Here is a 19,677-nt window from a genome sequence, read left to right as displayed (position 1 = left end):
GCAAAGAGGTTCTCAAGAAATGGCAGGATTCAGCTTATGTGAACGTTTATTGCAACGAGCCCAGTCGAGGGCATCTGTGGTGTTGACGATTCAAAACAACTATCCTCTGAACAGCAACTAAGTTCTGTCTTTATGTTCCCTCAGTGCATTACAGCCATCGGGTCAAGATCACGCCAGACCACTCGTGAACCCAAGTAGTCGTTGAAGAGCGACTGGAGTTATGGTGTTTAGGAAAAACACTACAGTTTGCAAACGCTGCACCGGACGGTTTGACGATGCTGGTTAGGTTAAAGCTGCTTTTGGGAAACGGGCCTTGTTCTATTCCAGCCTCGGAAACTAAGCTCAAAAACTAAGATTAACTTGACGGAAAATTGAAATCCGAGTATTTCCGAAACTTCCAGTATTGAGTCAGTCACATAACACTTCTGACATTCAGATGACAATGTTAATTAATGAGTTTATTTTTATTCTTTGGTGTGAAATCTATTAACATTCTACTGAACAGTAACAGATTCTCAGGACCGTTTTCAAGATCTGAAACGTTTTAATGACTGTTTGCTACAAAAAACGTCTTTACTAAGCTACAATCTGAGATATAGAACATTATCTTTAGAACATTATTCTTATGAAGGCATACAACATAAAGTTAATCAAACAGACACTGGTGATTTTCAAAAGTAAATCATTTCAGTTAAATAGTTTTCTAGTTTTCATTTTCTTTGATCATTTTTTAAATGTATAAAACCCCACAAATCTCTTCAAATTGATTCTTGCACTTAAAACACCCCAAATGTTGTAGCTATGGTTTTAGTGTTTAACATGTTAACACTGTAAAAAAGAACAGTTTTATGATCTATATTTAAAACTGGGGTGAAAAATAACCTTTTTAATGTTAACTCTGCTTGAAGAGATCTTTGAGTTCTTTACCTACAACTGCGAATCAATCACAAAACAGTAAGCACACTGTCACAAAGAGTGTGTGGAGCTAACACTAGTTTAGTAATTAAAAGATCAGAAATGCAATTATTTAAAATACAAAACTCAAGATAGATGTTCCATATCTTCTTTTTAAAATTTTCTTTCATATCTTACTGTTACTTAGCAGATCACTGAATTTAGGGATTTTGAACTGCAATGTTGGAACAGAGGCTTTGTGTTAAACCCAAGCAGTGAACTTTGTAGAAAAAAACTTTGCACAAATTATTGTAATGACGATAATTATCATCATGACCCATTTGAAGTTACTGTTAAATAGGATGTTTGATTTAGAAGCCCGGAAAGTTAATTTTAAATGAACCACACGCAGATTTAGATCTCAAAGTGATGTGTGGTCCCCTTCAGTTTTCCTTGCATGCAATATACTTTCAATTACAAACTGTATCTTTTCTGAATTTCTCTCTCTCTCTCTCTCTCTCTCTCTCTCTCTCTCTCTCTCTCTCTCTCTCTCTCTCTCTCTCTCTCTCTCTCTCTCTCTCTCTCTCTCTCTCTCTCTCTCTCTCTCTCTCTCTCTCTCTCTCTCTCTATATATATATACACAACTTTTAGAGTTTATAGTTTAGAATTTTAGAATTTAGAGTTTAGACTTTAGAATTAAGTTTGAAATCAAGTGGTGAGTAGAACTCTCCATCAATTATTTTAAGAATACAGGTTTATTTTGCTTTATGGGACTAAAATGGAAGCACTAATCCAAATTTAAGTCTAACTTTTTTTTTATTTTTATTTTTTAATTCAAACCAAATCCAAAATATTGTGTTCTGTTGCCCAATTGTTAGTACACCACTGGTTTTGTGGCTCTGATTATAATCAGAAACAATGTTCATTTGTAATGTTAATTTTAATTTAAGATTTGTAAATGAAAGAGAACAAACTGTGTTTCAGGTTTACTGCATAACAGTGCATGAATGTAACTCCCAATCAAGTCAATTTTTTTTATCTAAACATATTTCTAAATACTGCAGACCTTTATTTTTTCATAATGCATGATTTTATACTGAATAAAAAAATAAATTTGTTTCATTGTTAAAAAATACTGAGTACTTGCCCTAAGAAAACTTCTTAATTTAAAACTGTTATCACATTTTAAGATGCCAAAGTGTATCAACTTAAACCAGAAGCAGCAAAACAAAACACGTCTGAGTAATAATAACCCAAAAAGGATAGATACTTTTAACACTTGTTTCATTACTGTCTTTTTTTAAATAATTCGCTCACTAAGGAAGCCCCAGTGATTTGAAATCAAAGGTTCTGCAATTAGATCCTCCACACTTAAACATGCACTTGTGCAATTGTTAAACACTTACTACTTTAATTTGTTTTAAAAGCCGGGTGGTGTGTTACAGTTCTGGTTAAGGAGATAAGAAGATCTCGTTTTGAATCTTGAGCAGTTGTCCCCCCAGTTGTCGGGTTTAAAGTCTCAGTTTACCTTCCAAATTGCAGACTCTAGTCATTGGTGGACAATACCTTTGCACCCCCCCATTTGCTGTTAACTGTCTCCACCCCTATTGGATAGTTCAACAAGAATGGCTTTGAAGTCACGCCTCAGCAAAAGACACACATTAGGGAGAGTTGGTTTTACATTTTATGCAAAAAAAAAAAAAAACACTCTTAGTTTTCATTAGAATTAAAAAAGGTTAGTCTTACTAATCTGAAGAATAGGAAGAAGCCATTTTAAAAACGCAATTCTTCTTTGAAAACCCTTTTGAGCAAAATAAGCTATGCAAAAACAAAGTATAAAGAAATTATATTTGTGTTTTTTTGTTTGCCTTTTTTTATAACCTTGATCTGAAAACCAATTGCGTTTAGTCTGTGATGATAAAATATTTATTTTAAACAAGATGAAACAAAGCAAGTATTTACAGTCTATTTAAACTCATTATTCTCCATTAATTCTTAAAACTATGCTAACAATATTTTTTCCAACCAATGTTTCTTTGCAATATAAATGTCTTACAAAATACACACTAACTGAGGCTTTTAAAATGTTTAAAATGTTTTTACAGAACAAATATGTTCAATAAGACATCATTTCAAATGCATGTCAGATGACCTACAGCTAACACTAACCCTTTAAACTGACGGTGCGTGTAAATATTTAGATCCACCTTGAAAAACCAAATCATCCAATTTTATTGTTTTGTTGGATTGTCCAGTTAATAAAACATAACTATTAGATTTAAAAAAAAAAAAAAAACAAAAAAAAAAAACTGTTGGTACTGTATGTAAAATCTGCAGAAAATATGGCACCAAATTACAGATACATTACTTTTTTTTAATTATTCTTTTTTTTGTACACAACATGCAATTAATGCCAGTTATTTTATTTAATTTAAATAGACAAAAAACAGTTTCTAGATCTTAAAAAAACGATGTTCTTTTATTTTGTTTTTTTCACTGTACTTATATTAAAACAGTATCTATATCATCCCAATAACTATAAAACTTACTGACTGACATATCTACATTCAGTTCATACTGTACTTGTGTAGTTTTCAGTATTAAACACAGTGTGCAGATGTTATACAAAACACACACAAAACATGGGTTGATTGATATAAAAAGATTGAGATGCATAAAAATACAGTTTTAAAGTGTGTCTACACCCTGCATCTTAGATTTCCTTTATCTGTATATAGTTTAAATAAAAATAAAAAATAAATTTGTTACAATTCTAAGCTATACAGTGATAAATCAATACTTTTCTGCATTAAAAAATGTGAAAGTCATTTAAAAAATAATTAAAACATTTTTAAAGAGATTCACAAATGACAACTATAGCGCAAATATTTCAAGTTGTATAGCTCAGCATACAGCTCACATATAAACAAGTAGTTTAAAAAAAAAGATTTAGTGAAGTTGTGCCTGGAAGTTGCAGACCCACATGTTTAGAAACGAGAGAGAGAGAGAGAGAGAGAGAGAGAGAGAGAGACATGTGACTAGTAGGCTCCATTTTATCAGCCCTCACTGCTGGGGCGAGGATAGAACAGCCACCCCTGAGTTCTTATGAGTGCTGCCCTGTTCAATCATTACCAAACTTGTGTCACTTGCATTAACTGACAAATCTGACCCAGAGCTTGTTTGGTTTAAGTTTCCTTGATTGATATGAATTTAATACTATTTAATCATATCCTGATGTAACTATCACTATTATCTGCTGTATTATTGAATTGTGGTTTGTCACACTTGTACTTTGCTTGAACAAAAGTTATTGTATTTCTTGCTCTTATTGTATCACTTGTATTGTAACACTTGAAATGTATTTGCTTACGATTGTAAGTCGCCCTGGATAAGGGTGTCTGCTAAGAAATAAATAAATAACAATAACAATAATAATAATAATAATAATAATAATAATAATAATAATAATAATTTATTTTCAGATGTCAAAGTATGCACAAGCAGCAAAACTTTATAGTTTATAAAAGGCCACAGGCTTTCATTGCTGTTATTTAAAAAAATGCCACAATCAATTTAAATCAACAGGAGTGCCATTACAAATGCCCTGTTTATAAATTTACTTGTGCAAAAAAATGAAGTTAAAAAAGCCTTTTTTTATATAAAAATGTGTGAATCTACAAGGAAACAAAAAACGGAATAATTAATCTGGTTAAACAAAATTGTATCTCTTTTTCTGTGTAAAAACTGCTTTTCACCTCCCCAAACAAGTTTACAATTCATGAAGTCATTTTATTTACCCTTTAAAGCAATTTCTATTGAAAAAACATCAAGCACAGTATTGTACAATTTTTTATTATGAATGAATAATCTTACCAAGACTAACGTTTAACCCTAAAAGTCATGTTTTATATGGATGTTGCATTTTGCATTCACAAAGTTCTGGTGCATGGCAAACCACTGTAATTGTTTGCTGCATGTGAAAATCAATATGAAATAAATATAAAAGTGAAATATAAAGATCACTATAAATTCTTAAAATCGTGTCTACTTTATTCATTGAATGTGTGTCTGACAGCTTAAACGGCCAATAACCTTTTACACAAAATGTCTGAAACGTTCATTCTATTAAACACCGATTTACAGCCTCACAGTCAAAAACAGTGAAGAGTTTCAGAACTCTGTGACAAGGGGCTGGCTATGGAGTGACATTTTATTAAGCCGTTGTTAATAAAGACTTCTAGACACGCAAAGCGCACTACGCATTGAATATTGCAACTGTTTGGGGATAGATTGATGCTATTGCAACATAAATTAAACTACACTGAACTAAACAAAGTATACATGGACTAAAGTGATCCAGTTAGCAGAGAAGCAAAGCATTGAACAAATTCACATTTGTAAAGTTGATTTTTTAAAATTTTCTTTTGACGCAAGACAGGACGGAAACTCAACTTAGCTAAATTAGGGGAGGTTTGAAACCTACAAAATGCAAGAAATATGTATTATTTGAAAATTCAAGATTATACTTTAAGGAAACTGAATGAACTATTGGCAGGAATTCGCTTGAATTACTGTTGGCTTTCTAAATCTGATGAAGGCATCTAGCATTTCTGTTATAAAGAAGTCACAATCAACACTACAATCCATTCTCTTACCTCTTGTTAGGATTTGAGGCTTTTTCCAGCATATAAGAAAAGAAAAAAAACTTCACAAATGTTTTAGCTTGTGCCTTCATCAGTGTCTATAAAAGTATTTTTTATTTTCCCCGGACACATTGCCTATATATTAAAATATCAGAATTGCTGCTTCCTGATACCTAATCACTTCCTGCTTTGTAGGTCACATGCTGGAATTTAAACAACTGAATCTGATCTACAGAAAAGTGATTAGCTACCAAGAAGTAACTTTACTGTATTCAAACTAAACTGCATTCAATTTATATAAAACAAACAAACAAACAAGTTAAAGGGAGAGCTGCGTTTAGAGTAATAATGCTAATGCTAACCATGAAGTAAGCAAAGAGATTTGAAACCCTTGAAGAGAAAAGTCCATCAAAGAAGCACATGGTTTATAGTGAGGGTCTGGGTATGAGAGCATTACCGCATAACATAAAGGCACTGCCTAGGGGAGGAGGGACAAATTCAACTACAGTAGTAGTGCATACAAAGATAGTATGATGCCAAGCACATGGCTTAATCCAACTACTACAGGTGTACACGGCACACAGTCCCTTTAGAAGAGAAAAATAACATGCAAATGCGGACCAGTGCCTTCATTAGGGTTATACATTAAAAAACTAAAATCTGGTCAAAACTGCAAAGGTGTCATCATGAGTGTAAAGACCCTTTTTTCCATAAGATATCTAACATTTCTAAAATCACAGAGATATAGATAAATAAATAATAAGACGTGAGCTTCAAAACTTAGCACCCTTGTTTGACATTCTGTCTTGTTTACATTGTCCATAGAATTGAGTTATATGAATTCTGTTTATTATTATTATTATTATTATTATTATTATTATTATTATTATTATTATTATTATTATTTTATTTAATTTAAAGGTTTTTGGAAATGAAAGAAATAAAAAAGACATATACTAATTTGTGGAACTTTATGTGGAACATTTTCAGGTGTGATTTTAACAATGTGGCATTTTCAACAATAAAACACATTTCTAAACAATGAAAAAATAATACAAAAAACAACTTTGTTTCACAAATAAGTTCACACTATTAATACACACACTAGTAATATAATAGAGTATTGTAAGCATAGTGTTTCAAACCGTACATGTTTTTGGTTTGTTTTCATCACAGAAATGCCTCAATGGAGCTTTTCAATGTCTTTCTGCACTTCAGCACTTTTCTCTAGACACCACCACAGATGCAAACCCTCAAATCACATGTCCTGATTTCACAAAGACAGACAAATAAACTTTCAACTGAACAGCCAGGTGCCCAGTGTCTTGTTTCAAACTCAGGATGCTTCTGAGTTTAAGATTTAAAACATCAAAAGCATTCATCTTTCCACCACGACAGCCTTTCAGCCAATAGTTTGCACAGGCGGTTGTAACCCTTGATAGCATCTCTCACGCGAAGCAAACCTATTGTCATTAATGTGAACACAAATGTGTACATGAAACGACTTTGAAGAAATAATCAATAAATATCTTTACACTGTATATTTACTACTGTATAAACTTGAAGGCCAACATCTACATTCCACATGTGCATTTCTGATTTAAACGTTTAGAATAACGATGTTAACACCCCTGATAAACGATAGAAGCACAGTTTGTTTCCCTCACTCTCGTTGGTACTGAAGTGGTGTTCGACAGATCTGATGTGCATCAATGTAATAACGCGTTAAAAGAGCTTCTTATTTACACACACAGGACCCTTTCAAACCGAAAGAATCGCACAGTACTGGAATACAAAACGTTCTGGGAAAGCAACACTTTTTTTTTTTAAATCACAAGGTACATATATATGACGCTGTGGGCAAGCTACACAAAGACAGCAGATTGTGTCAAGGCCATCTATACTAGGGTATTGATTGTACAGGCACAGACTATGGAAAATGTGCACAGTGAAGTGTAATAAGGCACACAGTAAAGCATATTAATTAACATGACCAGGGTTAACTATAGTAAATGCAAACTACAAGCATGGCAAAAGCATGGTAAAACTGCAAAAAATACGCAAAAAATACTTTTGGGTGTGTTATACTGTTTGAATGTACTGTCTGAAAAGCAGTGTGTAGCTGTTCACACTTTCTGAATCAACGCTGTGAGGAGGGGTGTGAGTTTTCTGAGCACATGCACAGTGAGTCAATGGGACAGCATGAGGTAGGAAGTGATGGCCCCTTCTTATTACATAGCTCCATGTTTCAATGAAGCAAACAGACCGACTGCTTGCATGAATTGCACACAGTTACAGCAGACAGGAGATTTCCTGACATCTTGCTGCAAGGACACCCCACCATTAAGTGGACCATTGGCTATCATTAAGATGTTTGTCAATCAATTTGTAAAAACGAAGAAAAGCAATATTTACAAACAAAATGCTTGCTTAGTCAAGAGTATTTGTGAATGTATCCATTAGATATCCATTGAATTCCCCAACCCAAATATTATTAATTTCATTTAAGGTATATGTACTGTTTCTACATAATGAAAAACCTCTTTGCAAGCACTTGTTTGTTTTTCCTATGTCTTATTAGTTTTAAAAGGAGATTAGTTTCACAAACAAATGACACATTCAATTTGTTGAATGCTGTTTGTCAGAAGTGAGGCTCGGCAAGAACAAAAGGTCACAGACAACTCTATCAGAATCTGAAGAGGAGATAACCTGGTGAAATGTTCAGATCTAATATTTATTATTTTACCTGCTGTTTGAGTTCAGCAACCCTGACAGAACTCAAATCTAAAATCCAACTTTCCACACACACACACACACACACACACATATACATATATTTTTTTATTACAGTTTTTGTTTTTTAAACAGTGTTTTTCTGGAAATACCTGATGTACAGACAGACACACACACACACATATACACTGACACAAACTCAAAGTAATGGAGGACAGTACTTTGAACTACAATTTTGTAGAAGTTTACATGGGACTACAAGTTTTCATCACTTTTTGTTTCATAGCCTAGTTTTTGCCCACACTGTGTGGTTTACAGAAGTCACTGTCTTTCTGGAGACTTCATTTATTTTTTGTAAACGTTGACCCCCAGGGCTTAGAAAGACACACTGAGCAAGAAGCAAGAAGAGTATGCTAATTCCAGCAGGAGGGGCCAAGCCCAGACAGGACCACAAAGAAGGGGCCAATCCTGAGCACTGTACAGGATGGCACGCCTTTATCACTTAAAGCTGCAGACACAGTATTTCCCCTACATTTTACAATGGCTTCTCATTATGGTAATTAAGAACACAAACTCTCTCAAGCCGAAAAAAAAAAACCTACACAACCTTAAATATTGCATCATTTTCATTTGAATCCATAAAAAAAACAAAAAAACAGTTGAGAACTTTTTGAAGCTAAACACAACAGTGCATTTTAATTAATACAGCCACATTTAAATAAAGGAGACCAGAACAATAATGAATGAATCAAGTGGGATCTACTCAAGTTAATTCTCCCTATTTGCAAAGACCTAATTGCCACAGTCTTGTTCATCTTTATTATTAGTAAAAGCGACATTTTAAATAAATAAACAAAACACTTTTTACAAGTCTTTATGACCCATGTTTTCATGACTTAATCGTCTGTTTAATTGTTTATTTATTTTACTGCTCTTTTACAAAACAATAGTGCAAACTGCACACTGTGTAGCAAAGGCCTTGGTGAATTAGCTTCACCCGCTAATGGTATGAAACCAGCAAGAACAACTAATAACAATCATTGAATTCCTCCTACTAGCAACAAAGTTAGATTCAAGATTACTTTTTTTTTCCAGTTGCTTAACATTCCAGCTCTATGTTATACCACAGTTAGCCACATATTGCAATACACATGACATCACTGTTTGTGGAATTCATCAGTACGAAGGACACACACAGACATAGTAAAAAGAACACTTCTGATTCAACGGAATGTTTCAAATTAACACTCAACCATGAGGAGAAAAACAACGTATTTCTGAAAACATTTTAGCTGATGGAAGGACGGTCTAAAAAAATCTCTTGAATAAACTTTATTTCATTCACTGCTTTGTACACTGTGATCATTTCTCATCTTTTGAACTTTTTGAATTTATATAAGCGTGCTGAATGTATTTTCTTTTTAGTTCAGGTTTATTGTGGCAATCAGAAGTGTGCTAGGGTGGAAAACACAAGCTATCTTCCTTTATAAACATACACACCTGTCTTTTGTTACTTTTAGCACTAATAGCAGCTTGGTTACCTCCTTAATACTAGGAGTATATTACTTTCAAACCAGACGCTTTACCATGGACATATAAGCAGCATCGTACCTGTTTGAAATTTTTCTGAAAGGAAAGAAAACAACAGATCCTATTTCCCCTGTGGTGGAATGATAAGGCATGACGTATTTAATGTTGCAAGATCAAAAAAGGATGCTATAATAATTCTCTTAATTACATATATTACAGTTTATTTGCATATTTCTTGTCAAGTTATACTGGATATTTAACTTAGTTAATAAGTTAAATACAACTTACACCAAATGTAACAAAAACTATCAAGAATCAACCAGGATTGTTTTCAGTTTGCTTGTTTTATTAAAAAAAAAAATCAAATTTATTTGTACTCAATCAGGACTAGAAAAAAAGATGTGTGGAGAAAAATGCAGTGATCAAGCCTTGGTACTAAAACTGAAGTTTGGTTTATTTAATTTAACTTCATTTCAATGTGTTCCTCTTCTAATAAACCTTTTCTAAAAGCACAACATTTTAACCCTACATTATCAATGAAACTACAATGCCAACATTTCAGTCTCAGGGTTAGATAGTTTGCGTTCTCAATCCATGTATTACATTACTGTGTATAATCATATGCACAGTCACTTGGATTTGAAGGCTTCTGAGTTTATGCCTCTTGCTTTTGAATACTAAAGTGACCTCAATGCATAAATTATTGTGAATTACCTGTCCAATATTGCACTCAGAAATTGGTTACTGATATATATATATATATATATATATATATATATATATATATATATATATATATACACACACCGGTATGTATAATTAAGAACATTTCATTTATACTATGCATTTTGGTACAGTGAATCCTCACAGTGTGACTGCCACTGCCTGATTTCTCCCTGTGCAATGTAGACACTCTATTCAGAATGCATACTTTTGTTGTCACCTGCGATGAAAAGCAGATTTAGGGGTAATACCTGGAGCATCTCCCTGAGATCGATAGCAGGCTTCTATTGCCCTCTTTAACAATGCACAATCTTCGAGGAATCTGAAAATAGGAATGCGTTGCTGCAGCTCTGTTGCATTCGCTGAATAAGCATGCATGCATCCTGTTTGAGGTCGTTATTGATAATCAGCAGATGATCTCTTGCTGCTTTTACTCTCTGCTCTTTTGGTATCCCAGAAATACATGTTGCAGATTCCTGTTTTGCAAAACTTGTTTTTTAGTTCACGCATTCCTAATAAATAAAGCATTTTAAATGGCGAGCGGTGATTTTTTCGTGATCCTGGTCTTTTTATTTCTTTATTTATTTTTATTTTTTTCTAATTTCCTAAATGTTTAAACTGCAGGACTAAACGTGTTTAACTGTTTAAACTTGAATCAGTTGAATCATCGTATATCTGATCGGAAAATCTGTCTCCATTAGAGTGATGCGAGTTCTGTTTTCACTACAGCATTAGTGTATGAGACTGCATGGGTATAGGGAAATGACTTGTACACATCCTACTGTATACAATGTTATTATTTATTTCTTAGCAGACGTGCATCTTTGACAGTGTTTGAATGCATAGGAACAATTCTAAACACTTTACAATAGGAATCTAACCTTACATTCACTCATTCAAACCTAACACCGCTGTTAGAAATTACACTGCATTGGTAAGCACAGTGGAGCTTGGGATAAAGGAAATCTGCCTTTTAAATTAAACATACCTTTGTTTCCCATACATTATATAAACTATGAATGTTCATGGATTGCTGTTTTTTTGTGCTTGTTCACTCGCCATCTTTACAGAGCTGGTCCTGTTATTCCACAGCACCCTATAAGCGCTTATTTCCACAACAGTCAACTACTTATAGCTGTACTCGATTAAAAGCAACAGCAATAAATCACAATGATGAATGGTAAAGGCAAACACTCTGTCTGTCTATATCTTTTAGACAGAAACTGCTTCTTGTTTTGAATATTTTCTTCTGATTTTGATACTTCAGCCATGCAGTAGCATTCAGCTGTTGCTGGTTCTGATTCACGCATTATGTGTATCTCGCTCAAGAGCTTAGCATTCACACTGAAGACACACACACACAGATTACTGGTAGGGACTACAATTCTTACACCACGTTTTAAATAGACGTGTGTAAATATTGGGACAAAGTGTGATGGTCCGCAACAGTCAAATTGTAAGACAAATTGCATTATCTTCCAAGCGAAATACATTTAACAGAAACTGACTGTAATAAATATATAGGACAGGTTTTAATTGGGTATTTATGCCAAAGAAGTGCCTTCAGAAGATTTAGTGCCATATTTTCACAGCATTTCCTCCATTCTTTAATGAACTCGTATTTTTTGAAAGGAGAATAAAGATGTTATAAAACGAGAAACACCTCGAGAGTACTTAAGAGAACTTGAAATACAAAATGTAGTTGGGAATACAGCACCAAGACCACACCTGATTAGGGTTATATATACTGTGTGTTTATATACACACTCACAGGGGACTTCTCCATGCAATTATCTGTGATTTCATTGTTAGTAAATGTACAGTAATAATAATAATATTTTTTTATTTTAAAAAAGATATCCACAGGCACAAAAGCTTTACCCAAGTCACCAAACAAAGCAGTACATTAGAATTATTACAGGAGAGACTTAAACCATGATAGCAAAGCTTTTCTATTCAAGAAGCTCATTCATACAATTCCCATCTAAGGGAACGTGTTTTCATGCATAGAAGCCATAAACCTCACACTGCATTTGAGCCTCAAGCATCAGCTGGCAACCTGAACAATATTCAGGTAATTGCAACAGTGAAAAAGCAATGAAAGTAAGCAATGAATTAGCTGGGAGTCAACAGCAGGAGGAACTTCTGTAACCAGCTGCATACAGGGTGGGAGGCTTACACTAAAAAATGGTTTCTTTCCCAGGTGAAAACAGATGTGTGTGTCATTGCATTTAATATAGATATGATGTAGCTATGTGATTTGCACAGTACATTTTCAGCATTGTTGATTTTAAGTGTAATCTGTGTGCAGCTCTTTTTTGCCCTCCTAGTACTGTTTGTGACATCACAAATCTTTACCAGAGCGATACACTCACAACAAACGTGATATTGTGACCTTGCTGAGCGGGGACAGATTTACTTAATTAATACTTTTGTCTACAGTTATGCATTTTTCTACTAATATCCAATGATGAACCCCATTTTAAATGCTGGTGAAACTGTAGTGTACTGTTCTGAAACTTTGTTAGGAAAATGCATGTATGGTGATGATCTGGCAGGAAATGTAAAGGAAATGCTTAAATAACATGAAAGGCCATACCTTGAGTCACATGCTTGCATTGCATAGTGCAAGAGGCACTACTTGGCACACAGTGTTTTTGACCTATATTCTGTATTACAATTCATATAATCTCTTAATTTTGACTTCAAATATCAAATAAAAAAACCCAATAAAAACAGCCTTTGTTAACTGAACCAGGTAAACGCACAGTTTCAGTAAAATTTCACCCCTTCTCCTTAACATTAAATCAGCTAACACCTTTTAAATGTATTTCTGATGCAACTTCCAATGACAAATGACACTCCAGGCAAATTCCTTGAGAATACAGAAGTTCCACAAAATATAAAACATAAGACTCTCCACGCTAGCCGTATTATTTTTTTTTAAATGTAATCTGCAAAGATTTACGTACACATATGGCTAAAATAATCGTGCTAGACAACAAACCCAAACATAGCCTACTTGCTTGCTACTTGCATTTCCATGGCTGCAGTATGTGACACGTAACATTTTCCCATTTTGTATTTTTTTCATGATCAAGAATTCAGCACAGTTAATGTGTATATATTTTTTAAACAACCAATAAACAGTTAAAATGTCCTTAGAAACAGCACAACAATGCTAAAATACACAATATAAAATATACATTACTGCGTGACATGAGCATGTCACACAGTATGCTATGAGGGGAGAATGCGTCAGACAAATCTATTTGGAGTTTCTTCATATCATTATTATTATTATTATTATTATTATTATTATTATTATTATTATTATTATTATTATCCACTATAATTTTAAAACACACTTTTACACCTTTTACAAAAACACGTCTTTCTCCACCTCCCACACAAAAAATATACACATAAATTGAATTATATGTCAGTAAATAATTTTGATAAATTGGAAGAACTAATGTTGACCAAACAAATCTTTCTTAGGAACAATCACTCCAAAATGCAATAATACCATACATGATTTATTTATATGAGAACCACTGCTTAGAACACTAAAGAGTAGAAGGCAACATGACTACACACAAAGATATTCAAAACAGGAAATGTACTAAAATACACACTGTGCTGATCAGTGCTTTAAACATTACACAGCTCTTAAATTACATAAAAGTCAATTGTACGATAATAAAATGGAACCCAGTAATACAATTGGAAAAAAAAAAATGAACTTGCTGGCATACCTTATTTGATTTGTTTTGGTGAACAAATATAATTTGCTATGCAGTTAGAATGATAACTGCACAATAAATCAAATTGTGGTTGTGAACCAAAAAACAAAACACAAAAAAGCATCAGGACACTAGAAAACTTTTTTTTAAGTATAACTTGTTGCAAAATATGTACACACTCTTTGAAACATGGTCACAGACCTCAGATGTTACTAGTATCTATTTATAAGTGGACTTTGTTTTTAACAATTCAATCAAAGTTTTTTTTCCAAAAACAGATACAATGTATTGACAGCTATTCAGCTACGCTGAGGAATAAATGATAAAAGGGAAATATACAGAGGTTAGATATCCAAGTAAAAGATTTTCATAGTGAATTAACATTAACATGACAATGAGAAAGCCACCATTTGAAAGCCCCATTTTGGAAAAAAAAACACACACACACAACCCAAAAACAAGTTTATGCTACACTATTAAAAAAAAAAGTATGCACGCAAAGCACCTTTAAGCCTTTTGAAGAAATAAACGTGGAGTTTAATTCTGCCTTTACATAAATTGCACAGAAGGTAATAGTGGCCTGGTAAAAACAGTGAATTAATGGCAACACTTTTTACAACACACACATTAATGCTGGCATGACTTACACTCGCTCTCTCTCAAAGGCCCACATGTGCTATGTGCTTGTCTTCATTGTCACTGGTGGCCAAAAAAATGGGGAAGCAGAAAAAAGGCAGGGGGCTAGGGGTCCCCTTAAGCCCTGAGCAGCAGCAGAATCTTATTATTGTATTCTGACTGACAACACTTTTCATATCTTAACATTTTACCCCAATTTGGCTCTTAAACACATTTTCTCCACTAGCCAGCCAAAAAAAGAAAACAGTAGCCCATTATAGTTATTCTAATGAACTTAACTGTTACACACTGCCAGCATATAAAAAAATGCACTGTATACCAACATTAATATAGCATTTAGATTGCAAGACCACATCCCTAGTATACTTCGCATAACATCTCTTCTAAACAAAGTTGTTAAGGAAGGAGAAAGGCAGGCAGAAAGCAAGCACATCCTATCAACTTCATCTGCTAAACTTAAATAAATGACCAACAAAATAATGCTATACCGTTCTGTACATATGACATTTATTTAATAAAAAGGAAGCAATTCAGCCAAACTTTAATTCTAGAGCAAGACACATTTCAATTTCAAGAAACAAAACGAAACGGTACTCTTAATTACACACACACATATAGATACAGATTTTTTTTATTTCTTTCTTTATTTATTTTTTAGTGTGATAATTTAAATGAATCAATCTATAGGCATTTGCTATTCCCTTCTAAACCGCTCTCGTCAGTATTACCAGTATCCGAGGTCATTAATGTGGGATGGCACATGCCTGGTGATTGGCTAAAACAAGCAAAAGGGGAGGGGGAGGCATGCCACCCTGGGCTATGTTTTAGATGGCTTTACTCAGTGTTCCATGCAAACCAACTGAAAACACTGAAGAATATGATTGGCTAATAGACATGCTAATCAGAACTACAGAGGGACGACAGCGCATCTGCCTCCTCAGAATGTACTGCTGTGACTGAATGGAGAATTTGGATGGGAAGGTTGCCTCAGCGTTAAAGCTATGTATTTATTATTATATAACATATTACATATAACTATATGAATAAAAAAGCGTATTTGTTTCAAAATGTTCGAGTAGGCAGTGCCTCCTCTGACGAGCCGCAACAGATTTGTCAGACTTTTTTTTTTCTTCACAAAGATGAAAAACAGAACAAAAACTTTAAATAAAGAAACTTCAACTTAGCTGTTTCATTAGAAGGCCACTGGAATCGCAGATGTGAATTGAACAGTGGCAGTTAATACAACATTTGACTCATGAGATTTACCATAAGAGTTACACGGAAATACACCATTTATTTAAAAAAAAAATAATAATTGTACTTGGGAGGGAAAAAAACTGATATACAAATTTTAAAAAAAAACAATGCGCAACTAACAAAGTTCAAAATAAACAAATAACTATAACTTTTTAAATGCATTTCAGTGGGGTAAATGTATAATAGTCATTGAAACCCAACACATTAAAATAAAATCAAAACTTAAACAATGTGAACATTTAGAAAAGTTAAATAAATAAATAAATAAATAGGCTACTGTCTGTAGGAAGGCCTAAGGGACCCACCTTTGCCAGCTCTCCACATTTCTCCTGGGCAGCCCGGATTTGATTGTGAAATTCAGAAATGTACATATATGTGTATCACTCAACTAGAACACAGGTCAAACCTTTTAGCAAGTAAAATAAAACTGAAAGACAAATACCTTTGCTTTTTGGGGACAGAATGTTCCACTTCTATGCGTTTTCCGTGGAGCTCCACATTCCCTGAAAACAAAATGTATTCATTTTTTTTTCTTAATTGAATTTGTAGGTTGACCAGTTTTTACATTGTCCTGCTGTTGGTCACATTGTGTTGCCCTGTGCCCAGATAATTTCGTTCAAATTGTTTTTTTGTTTTTTTTATATTATTATTATTATTATTATTATTATTGAAAATGAATTGTATTGAAGTGATCCCCTAATTCTTAAGACCAGAAGGTGTAGTTGTTTTATACCCCCACAAACTCATCTCAGTGCGAAAGCGAGTTTTAGAACTGTACACTAACGCATCATAAAATGCCCAAAAAAAAACAAAAAAAACAAAACATTTCAGAATTAACATTTCCTTATTAAAACGTATGGGCCACTTGTGTTTTTATTTTAGTTTTTCCTGTGTGTGAGTGTCTCTCAGTTTTAACTTTCTTGTAATATTTTTCGCTGCTGCTGCTGTTGTTTTTATGGTTACAACTACTGTACTACTACCAGAGAAAATGAAATGGGCTGTGCTAGTGGTATCCAGCACATACTTCAACAGCATGGCGACCTTCGCGCTATATACTATAGAACACATCACATCACTTGCTACGTGAAATGTACAAAATACAAATAATAATAATAATACTAATACTACTACGACTACGACTACTACTACTACTACTACTAATAATAATGTAACATCATTTTCAATCACAATTTTCAAATCCCCCCCCCGCCCAATTCCATTGACGGATGGGCTTTCCACAATAGAAACATTTGACTTGAGCGCACCTCAAAACCATAGACGGGTTTGACCTAATAAGTGGCTATTTCTGCACAAATATAATTGAATTCTTGTATCTGTAAAGGCCTGCCGTACCTTAGGGGGAGGGGTGCAGTGCTATCGCATAGCATGGACGTATAGAGAGACCTGCAGCGTTCCACCTCTCTCGTAATTGTTTTTAGAACGGGCACCAGCGTTCTACAGGAAAGCGATTATTTAACGCATTTCCCAATAGTCCACGATGAAAAACAAATTGAAATATTTAACGAATTATGTTTTAAGAGAGGCACTAAACTGTCGGTACGCTCCCAAAAGTTGATGTCTCGTAAAAGCAGCAATTGGGTGACTTATCCTCTTCCATGCATTAAAAACAACCATTAAAATCCAATTGTTTTTTTTTTCTACTTAAAATAAAGTGTTTAGAAAGAATGCATGGGTATTTACAAAAATGTGAAAATGCCTTCGTTATATTGATTAACCTTAAAAACACACACAAATGCAAAAGGATATCCTTTTTTTAAAGTGGCTTACCAGAAAATGCCTCGATGGCTTTCATTGCCCACTGGTCATCGGGGCAATCGACAAACGCGTAGCCAGTTTTCACCAAAAACTGCCCGGTGAACGAAATCTTCGAGTCTTGAAACACTTTTTCCAAGTCTTCGGGTGTCACGCTTTCGCTCAGATTCCCAATGTACAGCTTGTTCATTATGGATGGCTATAGTACGATACGGGTCCCAAACCGCAAAAATAAAAAATAAAAATAAAACAAAACGAAATAATAAAAAAGACACTAGTCGTTCGCAATAATAAAATGAGAAATGCTGGTAATGATAAAAAATAAGAAGAAGAAAGAAAAAAGAAAAAAGTTACGCTCAGTATGCTCAGCAACACGAACTGAAGAGCTGAGAGCGAAGCGCTTGTGAAACAGAGAGGGAGAAAAAAAAATCGGCCAATGCAAAACCCCCTTGATGAAAATTATTATAACAAGAGTTTGGTGTTGGATTAAACTGGTGGCGGTGGTAGTATGGCGGGATCAGGAAAAAATGTTGCTTTCTCGCTACCCTAGACCTCGGAGAGTCGTACCCAGCGTTGTCACACAGCCTTCCCCCGGTCGATGGCACCGCCTCTAAATAAAACCAACCTGAAAAATTGACTCAAATTATTTTTTTTGTTTGCAAAGAGGAAACCACGTGGTCGGGGAGTAACGGATGGAACAGCCCATTTCACGAGTAGAAGAAAAAGTGTGGGGGGGGAGGGGGGTGTGTTATCTTCGTATTTTTACTGCAGTTTTAAATGTGTGTATTTGTATGTGTGTCGGTGTGTGTTTGAGTGGTTATTTTAATTTATACACATTTAAAAAAAGACGCCAGGGGTTGTTTAGTATGTAAGCACGGGCCCATCTGCTGGTTGCAGTTGAAAGCAGACGGGGGGGGGGGGGGGGGGTGTAGGCATGGTGCGGGGTCTGATCGATTCTTTTTGGAACAATTGCAAAAGAATGAATGATCTGGAATTTTGACCTAGCCCCAACACCTCCCCCTCCTCCCCTCCCCCCGGGTCTTGTGATTTTGAATGTGGTTCTTGGGGTGGGGGTGGGGGGTTATGTTGTGTTTTTTGTTAATAGGAGCATTTTGTGTGCCTGGCGCCAAGTAGGATAGTCTTGGGACGTGTATTTATTTATTTATTTATTTATTTATTTAAATTGATTTTTGCAATCAAAATTGTCTTATCTAGGAGGCTAATACTAGCCAATTGTGATCTTTAAAAAAATACAATAATGACAATACTCAACAGACCTACAATAAAATAGAGCGTATGATGGCAACTGACGACAAGAGATATTGTATTGGCAGCTCCGCGGCAGCAGTCGTAGTCGTGGTAGTAATTAATGGTCGGATACATTAAGTACATTAAGTACACTGGTCTTTAAACGATGGTACACAATGTTTTTGGGACACTCCGGATGTTGCCCCCCTCCCTCCCGCACCGCCTCCAGTCACGCTGCAAACAGGCACGCTTGGGCCTACCAACTCTTTAAATGGCTTCTCTCCCTTTCCCAAAGCGACGACACTGCTTCAAACCTAACGTCGTTTGTGACTCGAGCGGATACAGATCTCTCTGGTAGCGCATGCACCAAAGCAAAGCCAACTGCAGAAGCGCAACAGCTTCACTTCGCTTGTGGAACTATAGAGCACATTTATTTTAGCCTGCTGCTGATTTCTACAACGAGGTGTAGACCAGTCTTACAAAAAGGAAACAAT

General features: G+C 34.6%; 1 protein-coding gene across 2 annotated transcripts in view; it reads right to left on the bottom strand.

The window, feature by feature from the left end:
* The window catches only part of LOC117435152 (insulin-like growth factor 2 mRNA-binding protein 1), a 50,090-nt gene extending 31,526 nt beyond the window's left edge, over nucleotides 1-18,564 (bottom strand). For both annotated transcript variants that reach the window (XM_034058144.3, XM_059002946.1), the window contains exons 1-2: nucleotides 17,951-18,564; nucleotides 16,605-16,665 (exon numbers count right to left, since the gene is read on the bottom strand). In XM_034058144.3, coding sequence (XP_033914035.2) covers nucleotides 16,605-16,665; nucleotides 17,951-18,125 — 236 coding nt within the window. In that variant the 5' untranslated portion in view covers nucleotides 18,126-18,564. The remainder of the gene's footprint in view (nucleotides 1-16,604; nucleotides 16,666-17,950) is intronic.
* Between the last annotated feature and the right edge of the window lie 1,113 nt (nucleotides 18,565-19,677).

This window comes from Acipenser ruthenus, chromosome 28 (assembly GCF_902713425.1).
Source record: "Acipenser ruthenus chromosome 28, fAciRut3.2 maternal haplotype, whole genome shotgun sequence".
NCBI lineage: Eukaryota > Metazoa > Chordata > Actinopteri > Acipenseriformes > Acipenseridae > Acipenser > Acipenser ruthenus.
Note: the sequence above shows the minus strand (reverse complement) of the source record. Positions and strands in the feature narration are given on the sequence as shown.